General features: G+C 36.9%; 1 protein-coding gene across 2 annotated transcripts in view; it reads left to right on the forward strand.

Annotated features, from left to right (window-relative positions):
- LOC150104400 (protocadherin Fat 4-like) overlaps positions 1-15,736 on the forward strand; it is a 345,892-nt gene that overhangs the window by 297,846 nt on the left and 32,310 nt on the right. For both annotated transcript variants that reach the window (XM_090396350.1, XM_090396351.1), the window contains 3 exons: positions 1,312-1,460; positions 3,646-3,817; positions 5,905-6,045. In XM_090396350.1, the coding sequence (XP_090252476.1) occupies positions 1,312-1,460; positions 3,646-3,817; positions 5,905-6,045 (462 nt within the window). The remainder of the gene's footprint in view (positions 1-1,311; positions 1,461-3,645; positions 3,818-5,904; positions 6,046-15,736) is intronic.

The following is a 15,736-nucleotide window of genomic DNA, read 5'->3' on the forward strand; positions in this document are numbered from 1 at the left end:
GAAATTGCTACTCTTGAAAGGGGCCCATCATTTTAGAATAGGTTTATGCTAAATATCAAAATCCTGTCCTTTTAAGATGGGTAATTATTACTATATCGCCGTAATTATAAGGCATGGCAGCCAATATCTCCTCCTCTGTTATGTTGTTGGAAGAAAGATCGCATTTCTAATCAACCTGCATGCGAAAGCATATACAAAATCATGAGTACTGGTCTCAAACAGTTTGCGACCAGTACTAATGCGTTATGGATAGTTACGTTATTTCCTTTACCGCACACGATTTTACTTCTTGTTCAATAAAATACTTTGAAATCAAATAACATGCAAACGTGATGCCCGTACTCTCGCGTGATTGGCATAACAACTTGCAGTATTTGTTTTTCTTTGTACAAGGCTTAAGACTTTCTCAAATCATGTACAAAGAACTTGTTGTTGATAATTTCAGCGTGGATCAATACAAATTCTTCTTGTTTAATTCCTACTTTAATGAAAAATCGGGTCGTATCGCTCTGCATAAGATATTTTTAATCGGTTCTCCCTCCCCCCATCGTAAAGTAAGCTACAAGATAAGCCGAAAATCCCTAGTAAGCAGGAGCTTAATCCATCAAGAATGAGTAGTAAAGCCATTTTCCCTCCAGTCGTTTCTTTTATTAGTGACACTTCTCAAATTAATGAGGTTAGTTTCATAACCTACTATGCACGAAGCCACGACCTTTTATATCTGATTTCAAAGCTTCTTTTTATTGGTGGTCTTGATGCAGGTACAACATCCCCGATTCTTTTTTATTCGTTGCGAGTCAGGTGCATTCTTGGTGCTTTGAATAAAAGGGGAAAAACTATAACTGAAAGCACATTCAGTGGTTGAAGGAAGCTAAAAATTTATTGAACTATCAAGTATAGAACATACTCATGAAAAATAGTTCAACAATTCCGATGACCCTGTAACTGTAGTGAAGAAATTGTGGCCAACAGCATCCATGACACAAACAGCAAGAACATATTTGAATTTCAATAAATATTGGAAACACTAAAATTAGCATCGGTGGTTAAATTTTTAAAGTCCGTTTCTCTTATGCAGTTCAGAGAAAAACGAAAGTATCAATGCAAAATATAAATTAAGGTGGAACCTTATTTTACTAACATTTTGAATCTAACCTCAACTTAGATTTAAAAAATTCCACTGAAATACAACAGTCAATGAAGCGTTTCGGTTTCTATGTTGGATATATTCTCAGCACACACCAGATGTATGCTGCAATGCATTATGGATAAGCATCTTCATTTATTTTATTTTATTTATTATTTTTTTAGATTCCGAGGAGGTGGATACTTTTGAAATCGATCGATCTACTGGAGACATCCGGCTGGTGAAAGCTTTGGACAGCGTACACAAGAGTCATTACCGTCTGTTAGTGAAAGCATCTGTGGACGCAGATCCTCCCAAGTCGGACACAGCAGAGGTATGTCCTTTACTTTTCTTTACCTGACACCAACGACACAGTCATTAGTCTCTGTCAGGGTGCGTTACTACTGTAACTGTGACATTTCCGATCGCTTTTGTCATGGCGAATGTCGGCCTACTGACCTGAGAATAATCAGCTGTCGATGGCATTTCTGTGTTCCACCCAATACCGAGGGATTAGAAAACGATTATAACGCCTGATTTCTCGCACTAATAACGCCCGTTGACGATACTGTGATTGATCACCTGACTAGTTTACTCTCATAATCCGATCCAGATTACAACTCGAGTAATGCGCACATCCGTTTAGTACCAGTCTGGCTCGAAAAGCTTAAGAGAAAATGATATTTGTCAAGTTCGACTTATTTCGTTTCCTTAAGGAGTGAGCGGTGGATGAGGTTTCATTTTTTTTTATTCATTTTAGACCAAAAAAAAAATGCTTTTTGTAAAACTATAATAAAATACCGAAATGCAATACAAAAATTCCCCCGTTTAATTATGCCACCCACAAGACAGTGTGACTGAGAAATATCGACTTTTGTTTTAAGCTGTTAAGTAAATATAATTTACGGGGAGTCCCTTACCCCATGTTTTGAGTATTGCTAAGTTCATCATAGTATTACTCTACGTATTGGATTATTTCAATCGAAAGCAGCAACTAATTAATTATTTTTATCGTAATAAAAATGTGATTGTATAATTGTGCAAAACTGCACTCAGCTTGATTTTCCTGCCTTTTTTAAAAATAGTTTTTATTCTAAATTCAGTTGACATAACAAAAGAAACTCACCAAAACATAAGAAATTATTTCTAAAAAAAAAAGCCTTCAATGAAATTTTACATAAGGGTATTTATGTTATTATCATAAATTCTTTAGCAAGGATTCGTTAATGTCTTATCCTATTCCATATCTTGATTTAAAAATATTTAAGTGTTCATTAGGCATTACGACCAACACATTTCGTCTGCTCCCTAGCAAACCTGCTGTTTTTGAGAGTGGAAAAAATACCCACCCTCTTCATAAGAAGACTTTGTAACTCAACTTTAGCTGACAGTCTTTAGAAAATTTGCCACTTTCTTAATTGAATTAAGCCTTTTTCTTTTCTTCTCCAACAGAATGGCGAACTACTTTTTGCATCGAGGGTTTGCTATGCTGTTAGTACGAGAATGTGCATTAACTTATCAGTCTTTTTCACTGTCGCTTTCTTTTTTTTCCCTTTTTTTTTCAATTCGAAAAGCCCTTTTATTTCTTTTCTGGATAACACTAGTTAATCCTAATGACTTTCAGTACTGAAAAAAAAAAAAAAAAAACGGAAGAAGCATCACCCACTGCGTAAAGTGAGCAGCTGTTTTTCGCCAGAAGGTGCAAATAAAAACAAAAAAAAGCAAGGAATGCCATTTTTATCTACTGGGAAAATAATCTTAACGTAGAAAATGATTACCTCCAATATTTTTCTTAGAATTGTCGTTAACCAGCATAATAACTAAGAAAAAGTGTTTGTTTTAAAAGCTAGAAATTCTGTTCTCCAGTTCTGTGAAGTAAAACTCAGCACTTGACCTGATTATTGAAAAGCTGAAGATGTATAAGGAATGATAAATAAAGAATGCTCTGTTTTGTACACAGTTTAACACACCTAAAAGTGGATGCTACAGTCGCATCGAAAGTATTATTTAAGGGTAGGACGTCTACGAACTTCCAGTTGCGATGTACAGTGTGAGATAGCATTTTAACAGTGCAAGGCTCATATTCTCTGATAGGAAATTCCAGAAGTCCATCTGTTACTTTGCAGTAGGGTTTTTCCGCCAGTTTATCTGACGTTTTTCATCAAGCAAACCGGCCCCCTTGAACACACACGGATCTACAGCCATGATTACTTAACCCCCCCATGAGGGGGGGCTCAAATCGCCCCGAATTGGGACGGGGGGGAGGAAACTCCATACTAATAAATAAATTGCTATTAAATGTATTCACTAGTTATTTAAAGTTAATTTCATCGGACATTTTTAAAGGTCAAACTTCAGTTACCTAAAACCAGGATTCACGCCATATTTCAGATTTATGACCCAAGAAGCGATTTTATATTTGCCTTTTTCATTAGATTTTTTTTATCAAGCGTTTGCCTCTTATTAATAACTTTATACAACTGTGGAAAATACTTTTATTGTACTTTGTTGTTTTACAGGTTAACATCATAGTGGGGACTGGACAAGGGGTTCGCCTCTTTCCAAAGCGACTCTACGAGGTGACTGTATTCGAAAATCGCTTAGCTCCGCTCATTATCCTGGACCTGAATGCCACTGACGAGATTTCTCACAAGCCTGTGCGTTACAGTATTGTGGGACACACTTACAACGGTAAGTTGAGCCAGCTCGCTAAAAACAATAATTGAATTAAAATAACTAATCCAAAGGAGAGTCCAGTGATAGAGAATAGCCACAGAGAGAGAGAGAGAGAGAGAATGCTTTCCTTCCCATATCTCCAAAAATTTCTTATTCTAAGTAAGAAAGCATTGTAGCAATATAGCTTAAGTTTTATCTTTTGTATATTAACAACCCATTATCAGAGAAATTCATCCGTTTGCTTTTATCAGACGATAATGCCCATAAAAATATAAAACATGTTTCTCTCTCTCTCTCTCTCCCTCACTCACTCACACACACACACACACACACACACACACACACACACACACACACACACACACACACATATATATATATATATATATATATATATATATATATATAATTTTATATTTTTATAAGGGAAATGTGCCATCAGAAATTATTAAGTCATCCTCTAAAACTGTTAGAATGAATTGAGAAAAATATCTGACATATTTTCATTTGCATACATGAATAACGAACAAATACCACGATATGCTTTGTTCGCTTCGTTGCCAAAACAGACAGCCCAGGTATTTCCGCAAATATTTGCGAATAGGGCTGAAGGCATTCATAATACGTCTTAGATGACGACACAGACTATGTAAACGCATAATTGGACAATGTTGAATATTTCAACCACCATCGAGTAGGCGGATTCATGCATTATTAATAGTGAAGGGTGTCCCTTATGAAACAACTTTCTCATGCGGTTCTGTTAAAAGACGTCGGTGAGATCAACAGCAGTGTTTCGGTTTCATAAACTTAAATGCAGCTGTTCATAAGAAAATTTAAAGGTTTCTCTCATTTTAGCAGAAGAGCCTTTGTCGGGCTCTTCCGCTAAAATAAATGGAACCTGCAGCAGTATTGTTTAGGTATTCGTAAGAAAGTGGAATTTTGAAAGAAGAGTTTCTCAAATTAGCTAAGAGACGCACGCGCAATGACAGAAGCGACTTTAGTATATTTGATGTCATTTTGAACCGCGGTGGTTCGATATGTGCGGTCACTCATCTCGAATCATGCCACTGCTTCGTAAAGTCATCGTCGGAATTAAGTATTCTTTTTGTTTTATTTTTTGGTGTAATTTTATATTTAATTTACCATACAAACAATTCTAGAGTAATCCTTTGTTTAATTTTTTTTTCCTTCTGTTTTTCCTTTTGTTTCTTGGTTATCCTCTCATTATTATAACATTTTTTCTAAGTAAATTGCGCCCTTCCTCTATTTTAATTTCTAGGTTTTTATCTTATTTTTCTCTTGTACTTTTTGCCTTTCTGTTTTTGTCATTAAGTTTTTCACTACATTAATCAGTCAGCCCAACTTCCTTTAAAACAACAGCCAATTCTTTTAATGATTTCCTTCCGTATTATCCAACTTCTGACGATCGCGACATCATAAGCAAATCCCAAGTTATTTAAGCGTAATGATGTTGATTGTTTTTTTTTTCTTTTTCAATTGAATTTACTCGCTGCATCTCCTAACACTAGTGTGGGCCTTTCAACGTGAAAAATTTCACTTGGTCTATTGAGAAGAATGAGGTCAAAGCATTTCATTCGCGCAATTAACATTGCTGAATTTCGATAACAAAAAAACCGCATTTAAATGCAAGATAAGATAAATTAGCAAGTTTAACCGCACATTTTAATTTGGATTCCTGGATATCCTGCGATTAATTTATCACTATCATATCTTCACCCAAACTCTGATTTTTCAGCTGAAATCGAGTTTAATTTTTGTCCAGTCTCTTTGTTCTAACTCATGGGAGTAATTTGAAAACGTGGAACAGTAAGCTGATGAGTAGGTAAGTATTCAACTTTTTTTGTTCACGAAACTAGTCGAGAAAATAAAAATAGTTCCTTTTCGATATTTTTGTGGATTCCTAGAAACCTAATAAAGTTAATTTTTTTACACTATTATTATTATTACATTAACACTGCTAGATGTAAACTTTGTGTAAAATTTGTTTAAAAAAAATCCCACAGCTGACCAGTTTCTGTTGCTTTAAGTATCGACAGTGGAGATTTAAACTTAAGTAAGGAAGGAAATTCTCTTTCTAGGACTGTTTATTGTGGAACCAGAAAGTGGGCGTTTATCGGTCACAGCGAGCTTAGACAGAGAGCAAAGAGAGAGCTACACTCTTAAAGTCCGAGCAGAAAACATGGGTAGAAGACGTCAGGGCAGAGATGTAAGCCGCCTAGGTAAGAAGATTTTAATGTAACAGCAAATAAGCTGCTTTACCCTCTATATTTAGTTCTTATGTGTGATGTTAGTATTCTTCGTATGTCGACAAGCCACTTGAACAGATTTGTGTACTTTGTGATCTGAATTCGTGCTTTGTTTCTTCTGTGGATTAGACAAGAATTAGCGGTCGTTTGGTCGCGTTGGAGTTTATTTTCTCAATATTGCACAAAGACTGATGACCTCTTCAGTACTTCTCGTTTGGGTCGATTTTAACTATTGTTGCTCAAAATGTGAAGAACAAACTGTAGGGATGATGCCCTTTACTACTTCAGTGAATGCCGTTTTCAGATTTTCTTTCTTTTTTTTTTTACCTTGTAAGACTTTCTTAAAATGCATTAGTCTTTTCGAAGATTATATTAGAGATTCACGTAAACAAACCACTAAATATTAAATGTAAAACTTATTTTAACATTCTATGCATGAAGCATACTGCTTACATGCTTTAGTTTCGGTATCACTGTTGACGAAGGATGTCAACAACCCGAGAGTAATCTCGATTAGGAATTGACTGAAATACATGTTCTCCGTAAGCAAACCGTCAATTTCGATAGCTGAGATATGGTCGTTTCTTTTCTAAGAAGTGAAGCGTTAACTTTTTTCCCGGTGCGACCATTTGTTTTGCTTAGGTAGCCGTTACTGGCATAAGGGATTGTGAGGAGATAAGCTAGCACACTTGAAGGAAAAATGTGGAGAGCGAAGTTATATAGAAAAAAATTTCACGTAATATGATACTTATTTTGCATTTTGGAAGACTGGTATCCGTGTGTGAACATTACTTCTCACGTATGACATGACATTTAACGAAGTAAGCACTCGTAACGATAATGTGTATTACTAGCGGGCCGATAAAGTGGTGATGACCTTCCTGGGGTATCAATTACATATTTGTTTTAATCCTTTATCCAAATGTCTGAAATATTTTCAGGACTTGGGCAACTCGTGGTAAACGTGGTATGACTTCACATCACTTGTCTTAGTATCCCATAATGCATATGGTTTACCGATAAACCCAAGCTCTTCAAGGAAGACTAAGGGTTTGTAAGATAAGTGTTGATGTGCTGACAGTAAAAAGAAAATACGATTGAAATCTCATGCCAAAGAACAAGAGAAAAGACTCATTCCGGCTCGGACGTCGCCCGGTCAACAAGGCCTCGTCCCCAACCTAGTAATCACGGTTGTATCGAAAAATCAGTTACTGAAAACAAAGACAAAAAAATCAAACTCGGGGCCTGTATAGGATGGAATATCAATTGGTAATGGAATGTCCGTACACTCTGGGCAGCTAGAAAGTTGTAGTTACTTCAAGAAGAAATACAGGTGTGATATATTGGGTATTTCAGAAATGAGATGGATACTGTTAGGAGAATCAAATGGTGGACGAGTTCTCTGGTCAGGAAATGAAAGTAAGCATGAAGCAGGCGTAGGTTTCCGGCTAAGTAACAAGGCCTGTCAGTCAATGATAGGATACAAACCAGCTAGTGGAAGAATAATAGTTGCAAGATTCAGTGTCCAACCATTTAATATCACAACCATTCAAATATATGCGCCCACTGCAGAGAGTGCAGATGAAAACATTGAGAGATTTTACAGGGATCTACAACTAGTAATTGATGAGGTGTCGAAGTAGGATATACTCGTCATTGGAGGAGACTGGAATGCAAAGATTGGCAAAAATAACACAGGATGGGAAAAGGTTATGGGAAAATTTGGATATGGAGAAAGAAATGAACGTAGAGAGATGCTTCTGGAATTTGCCACGGATAACAACCTGATGATTTGCAATACCAAATTGCAACAAAAAGATTGTCGTAAATGGACGTGGCGCTCATTCGATGGCAAACAGGAATATGATCGACTTGATATTAATAGACCAGAAATGGAGAACCTCAGTTCAACAGTGCAGATCAATCATTCCATGGAGCTGATACTGATTCGGACCACAGCTTAGTGATTGCGAATATAAGACTAAAACTGAAAGAAAAGTACAAAGAAAGTTCCAAAAAGCTAGAGATATCTCAAAACTAAATGAAGACAGGCTAAGAACAGCATGTCAGAAAGTATCGGAAACTAAGCTTAAGACCCCAAGTGAAAAACAAAATATAAATACAAGAGCAGAACGACTGACTACAGTGATAAAAAAGCAGTAGAGAAAGTAATTCCTGAAAGAGAAAAGATCAACAAGAAATGGATACCTCAGGAAACCCTAAAATTGGCACAAGAGAAAAGAGAACTAAAACTTAAGAGAGATAATTCAGAGGCAGCAGATGAGTTATACCGTCAAGAATGCAATCAAGTACGGAAATCAGCAATATCTGATAAAGCTAAATAGTTGGAGGACCAGTGCAAAGACATTGAACAGTACTATGGAGAACACAAAGCTAGAGAGGTCTACAAACTTATAAGAAATGTCAATAGGAAGTGGCAAACAAGATCAGTAGCAATCAAAGATGAAGATGGTAAAGTATTGATGGACAAGACCAAAATCATACACAGATGGACAAGATATTGCAGCGAACTATATAAAAATCAACTAAATAATACCGCAACAGAGTAATCAAAGAACAAAGCAATCTCTCCACCAGCAGAGATCTTTGAAAATCATATCTTGGAAGAGGAGGTGAATAAGGCTATAAAACATCTCAAGAACAACAAGAGTCCTGGAGATGACAACATAATGGGGAAGATGCTAAAATATGGGGGAGAATCAGTTGTAAAAGAAATGCATAAGCTATGTAATATGGAGATCGAGGTATGCCCCCGAAGAGTGGAAAAATCGGTCTTGGTTGTTTTTCATAAGAAAGGCAGTACTTTAGAATGCACCAATTACAGAACTATTGCATTAATGCACTAGTTCTCATACGACCTGTATATAGTGCCTCCATACGACCCTTCAGGTAGTATGGAGGCACATCTTCCTGATGAGCAAGCCAGATTTCGACAAGATCGAAGTACAATGCAACAACTACTCGCACTAAGACTAATAGAGAGAAAGATCGAAGTACAATGCAACAACTACTCGCACTAAGACTAATAGAGAGAAAGATCGAAGAAAGAACAAAAAAAGATATACTGCTGTTTCGTGGAGTTCCAAAAAAGCATTTGATAACATTGACCAAAATATAACATGGGCTGTCTTGGAATTCTATGGTATGGACAATAAAATAAATTGATCCGCCTGCTGAAAGATATAAACAGCCAAGCACAAGCAAAAATCAGGATAGCAGGTGCGACTGGAGATTGGTTTGGTACAAGACAAGGGAACCCAATATCACCAATCATCTTCATCACACACATGGGAAGAACACTAGATAAGCTTAAAGAAGATGGAAGAATTTCAATAAATGGCATGAATAAACTACCTCTGCTTTGCAGATGATGACATCGTCCTGATTGAAGAAGACGCAGCAAGGCTGGAAACGACACTGCAAACACTATATACAGAAGGAAAAAGATATGGACTATATGTCAACTTTGAAAAAACTAAACCAACGATATTTGGACAACAGAAGTTACTATACAGAGTTACCATAGACAGATTTCAACTGGAAAATGTGGAATATTTCACATATCTTGGATGCCACATGACGCATGACTTGGACTCCAAACAAGAGATAAAAATTAGAATATCCAGAGCAAGAACTATTTTAAAAGCCATGGAAAAATATGGAAGAGCCGAGCTATAAAGATGCAAACTAAACTGCGCATTGTAGAAACCTGTATCTTCAGCAGCATGCTCTATAGATGTGAGGTTTGAGCATTTGAGCACCCAGGCCTCAGATCCATAGAGTGCTATAGAAAGATCTTGAGAATAAGCTGGATACAGAAAGTGAACAATGAGGAAATCTACAGACGAATACAACCAAAAGAAAACCTGATCCAGAAAATAATCAATAGGAAACTTCGTCTCTTTGGCCATATATGTAGAATGAAGAAAGAAAGGAAAATAAAAATGCTGCTGTTTGGGATGATTGAAGAAAATAACAAAAAAGGAAGACCAAGCAGAGAATGTGGCGATGACATTGTCAAATGGTGCGGAAACTCTATACACAGACTGAGTCATCTTGCACAAAACAAAATGCAATGGAAGAATCATATATCAAGATGGCATCAGACGCCTACGGGCAGGCATTGGACCCATTGTTGTTGATTATGATGATGATGAGTGCTTTGCACTCATCATCATCATCATATCCTTATGGGTATGTATAATGCTATGTATTATGGAAAGGATCACTACCCAGACCGGTTTCGACCTTTATTGAGGTCTAGTCAGTGAGAGCCAGACCCAGAGGCGGTGATAGTAAGATGGAAGTAATGCAGAAGTCATATCACCATATACCAGTTGCCAAATGGTGTCAACACCTTATTATTAAAATTCTTTGAATTAGAGATAGTTGATGGAGTTCTTTTCACTTAGCTATTTTAATAATAGAATTTTAATAATAAGGTGTTTACACCTTTTGGCAACTGGTATATGGTGATATGACTTCTGGATTACTTCAATCTTACTATCACCGCCTCTGGGTCTGGCTCTCACTGACTAGACCTCAATAAAGGTCGAAACCGGTCTGGGTAGTGATCCTTTCCATAATGCATAGCACTATACATACCCATAAGGATATGTGCTTTGCATTATGGGATACTAAGGCAGGTGATCAGAACTTATACCACCTTTGCAACGAGTTTCCACAGTCCTGAAAATACTTAAGGCGCAAACTTTTGTTTGCTTACACTTTGTCAAAGGATTGAACCAAATATGTAATCGGTAGCATAGCCAAATGAAAAAACTTCCTTCCTGGGATATGTGCCTTTTGGGTGATGTGACATTCGTAATTGGATGGAAAAAGAGACCTGGCTTCGAATCCATCTAGGACTGCAGAAACCTTTCAGTAGATGATTTCAAATGAGGTAAGTGAGCTAACTGACCTCATGTGAAGTGTCAGAGAGCACACGCAGCTAACAGACAGTAATCAATCCCCATAGCCTTAATTGCTTCGGTCGTAATTTAAAGTGTTATACCAAACCGTTGCAGTTATTGTGTGAAGGATTTGTCTCTGCTGCATCACTGAAGCAAGCTTCCTTCTTTGCTGCAGTTTTATTTTAAATTGGTGCAGGAGATAAAAAAATTCTCCTAATTTTGTTCGAGTTTAGCTTACTTCTATCATAAACAATTTTATGCATTCCTTTGATCAAAAAATGTTGTTCTTGCTGGTTGTTTCTGTTGGCTGCCATCAATGAGCAACAGCCAGAGAGGTGAAGAACATACATTGATTTGATTAGGCTTGTTACACCTGATATCTTGAGAATATAATATCCTCAGTTATCATGGTGTAACATGAAAATTAAATAACATAAATAAAAATCCCTGCATGAAAGGAATAATTTAATTAATAAAATATTCTTGCATCCAGTATAAATTGAGTAAAATGTAAAGGTCTTGTTTAGTTAAGATAACAAAAGAAAAGAATGTATTAAGATGTATTATGACTAAACAAGGAATTTGTATTAAATAAGTAGCTCACTAAGAATTAATATATTAATGCGATTAAAAATGAAAGAGTTAAGTACATAAGGATAAAAGAATGAGTCATGAAATACGCTATGTAAGAGGCTACAGATTAAGCATTACGTAGAATTCTGAGAAAAGGTTTAAAAGGGGATTAAGATAGGTTTAAAAGGGGATTAAGATCCTGGCATAGGCCTTAAGCGATCGCTTAAGGCCTATGCCCGGATAGAAACTTCGTTACGAGTTGCCGATTAAAATGACGTATGGCGGCAAAATGCTACCCAATTGGTAGACAGACTGAAAACAAGTAGGAGGTAGGAAAAAGAAGTAAGAAAGGGCGCCGTTAGGGTAGCAGCTATAAAAGGGTTGGTACCCCCCCCCCCCTTCGAGGCTGTTCGAAGAGTAGGCTCTTTTGGGTTTAGGAGAAGACGTTTAGATAGTCATGGAGGCTTGAGGCCTTTTTGCCTTTTGCCAGAGGAGAAGAAACGTTTGGATAGTCGCGGTGGTTTGAGTTTGGTTTTCTAGTGGATTTCACGGTGTTCCTGAGTGGAGAGATATGGCTTATATCCTCATGCCACAACAAGGAATCGAAGGTGAGCGGGAAAGCTATTCCCGTATTCCTATGTAGAAAGCAAGATATGCCATGGAGTCATAGGAAACTGTGAAGATGTCGATGTCCTCGTTTCGGATAGTACAGTCGACCGCGCAGATGTTTATATAGCCCTGAATTTCAAGAAGTTATGCAAGCAAGTTCGTTCAGTAGAAGGTAAAGGCCCGTAAGTGAAGCTAAAGAAAGGTATTGTGAAGTTTGTCTTATGTTAACTAGAAGTTGTTTGTGATAGGTACTATTGTCTTAATACGGAACTGTTAAAGTGATTAGGGAGAAATTATAATAGGACTTTAGAATTTGATAGAGAGTGTTAAAAGTAAGCTAGCTAGTGTTGATAATTTGTGAATAATTAATTGTCCTAAGAATCTTGAGTGCCTACTATATTGTAAAAGGAGAGTTAATGACATAGTTGTGTGTTAATGAAGTAAATGGTTTTGTTAATATTGAGTTGGATTAGTGTGAATTGAGTAATCAAGTAGCCTGAGGAATTTGAATGCCTAGTGTGATGTGTAGAGAATCGGAATTGTCATAAGTATGTGCTAGAGTAGTTAATGATTTTGTTAGTGTACTTAAAGTTGAATAATCTAATAGTGTGTGGTAATCTAATTTGTCCATGTTAAGTGAATTCATGTTTTTGTATGAAATTTTGTGGCGGCATGATCGTAGTAACTTTTGTCGAATCATAGCCCATCTACTTGTATTAAGCTAATTTTAGTGTGTAAGTAATTTAGTTGAGTATTTTGATATGTACCATGTTTAGAGAAATAATAAACCTTTTGTTTAATGATAAAAAAAGTTGTCTGATATCGCAAATCCAATGCACCGCTTAGAAACATTCGAGCCTAATCACGCGGGGAATTAATGTTAAGAAACGGGACGTTTAAGGAATTAATGTTAAGTAACAAGAAATAGTGTCACGACTGCAATAATTACACTTTCAGATATTTGAGTTCCTTTTCTCTGTTTATGTACAAAATATCTTAAACTAAATATCCCAAAGGGCGCAGTTAAAATACAAATACTAGGGATACTACGGGGAACAATAACTCAGATATTAGTAGGAATTTTGTTGATGTCTTGAAAGTAGAAGTTAGAAGAATATAGACGAAGGCAATTTGTAAGACAAACAAAAATCGTAAGAAAGAATAGGGACATAACAGGCTGTATGGGGGAATCTTGTCTCTCTCTAATTACACAGTAACAAGTGAGGATAAAATTTATCATTCCTATTTATGAGACCTTGATGCGATTACACTTGATAACTGTATTCAGATCTAGTCACCTGCGTTTGTTGGGAATGAAGTAGTGGAGAAGATCAAGAGATGTGAGGGACCAAGATGGCGACTGGTCTGTGGAATGCTCCCTATAAGGATAGATTGAGGGTTTGTGGATTGCAAAAGTTGGTAGATAACCGGAAAAGAGGGGATATGAAAAAAACATTTCAGTTACTAAAAGGGTTTGGTTTCCGAGGGGTTAGCGTATCCGCTCTCCAGCCAAAAGCCCGGGGGCATGGATGTTTGTAATTGTCGATTAAAATACTAGTGGTTTATGGTCGGCGGTAGATGGCGTTGATGTAGAAGTTGAAGGTAGTTGTAGTTGGTTGATTTGAGTGGTGGAGACGGAGAGTTGTAGAGGGAGTGTTCTCCCTCGATGAGTCTTTGGAATCATTGAAGGTGTCGCGTAATAATAATAATAATATTTTATTATTCAGTGGTAATAAATGGTTTGAGCCTGTCTGGTTGGCCGAGTGGTCAGCATTCTCGCTCTCCTGCCAGCAGGCTGAAGGTTCGAATCGGATTTTTCTGATTGCCTTTAGGTGGGAGATGAATTTCATCGCCCATTGCGAGGCCACCGCCTCTTTTATTGGGGGCCTGAATTGGCTTGAAACAGTTCAAGCCTCTAGAGCAGGGTTTCCGGATTATATAAAAAAAATATCCAATCAATAAAAATAGAAAAACTTTCTTGGTCCACCCATGGTGTGCCAAATGCACTATAGGTTTAGAAATAAATCTTTCGTGGGTGGGAGCCACGTAAACATATTTCCGCTTTACTAAATATTATGCTAATTTATTCACTTATGTAACCTGACCAGAGCTCTGTACATGTTCATTATGAGGAGCGATAATTCCAAATCGCAAGAGTGCATTTAGTGTATCCCAAAAAGATAACGCCGTCACTAACACATTTGTTAACTCCACGAAATTTACGGTCTAGCTATATTAGCCAGAATTTCTCATATTCAAAAACTTTGTATTCAAAGAACTTGTTTTACAAACATGGTGACCCCGGTTCGCATGTTTATTAATCTCGTCCGCCCCTCTTCCAGTTCGTGTGTTAGGCTAGCCGAATTTTCAAGTGGCCTTAGCGCGTAAGATTTATTCGGGCGACAATTGCCTCCTTCTATATTGTAGTGATTTTTCTTTCGAAATCAGCTTTGTTTATACGAACTTCCCTTGCAGCTGTAGGTAGAATTACTGAGGCTACCTTACACTTTCTGCTTAACGCTCCCCAGTAAAATCGTGTTTCACGCATCTAAGATAAAAGCACCTCATTGTGTAGTGCCGGGTCCTTCACGCGCTTATGCTCTTCCCGAAATCAGATACGGAAAGAAAAAGAGAGGGAGAGAATGTTTCTGAGGATTTCACTACATTCTAGTACGGGAGTTAGTTTAGTACATGTTCCACTCTAGAGAAATACATACAGAATGTAAAATCGAAAGCTCAATATTTCATTGCCAGTAAAATATGCGCCTGCCCTTCGAATATTACATTCAAAGGTGTCATCACGACAAAATGTACTTATGGCAAGAAATCTGATGGGATGAATATTTCAATCTCATTTTAATCCGTATTTTGACCTTCATTAATCGGAAATGAACATAACCAAAACAGTCTTCGTGTAACCGGAGCTGTTCTGACTTTTGACTTCTTTACAGTATTTACTTTCTACCATCTTGTATTTTTGTTTATTTTAGTTTTAATTTTCAGTAGAAATTGCAGTTTCCTTGCAGGGTCTGTCACTCACTTTCGTATATTTAAACTGGTATTTTTATACCTGAACATAAATGAATTGTAACACGCGTATTATTATCTAGTTGATTGATATTTTTAAGAAACGTGCAGTATATCGTCACTTTTCCGAACGAGACTGGCTCTACAACTTTGAAAATCAACTCATATATTCCTATCCATGATTCCTATCGGTATCGGAACTTTTAATACCCGCAGGTATTAAAAGTTCTAGTTTATGACTTTAAAGTGCAACTCCAGTGAGCAAGAAACTTCGAGAGGCAGCTCATGCGTGCATCCTTAAAGGAATCGGAGAATCACTAACTACCATTCTGGCTGGCCCTTCAAAAATGCAAGCAGGATGTTAGCGAACATCTGATATTTTTAATATTATGTTTTCCAACGTTTCTTCTCATAATGTCCATTTTAATTAATGGAACGGCTGCTTGGGTTAATAAATATACAAATATTTCTTTCAACCCAAGTTCACACTTGGGTTGAAAGAAATATTTGTAGGAAGCGCA

The sequence above is a fragment of the Typopeltis vanoorti genome, chromosome 8 (genome assembly GCF_054136105.1).
Source record: "Typopeltis vanoorti isolate ZY-2024b chromosome 8, IOZ_Tvanoo_1.0, whole genome shotgun sequence".
Lineage (NCBI taxonomy): Eukaryota > Metazoa > Arthropoda > Arachnida > Uropygi > Thelyphonidae > Typopeltis > Typopeltis vanoorti.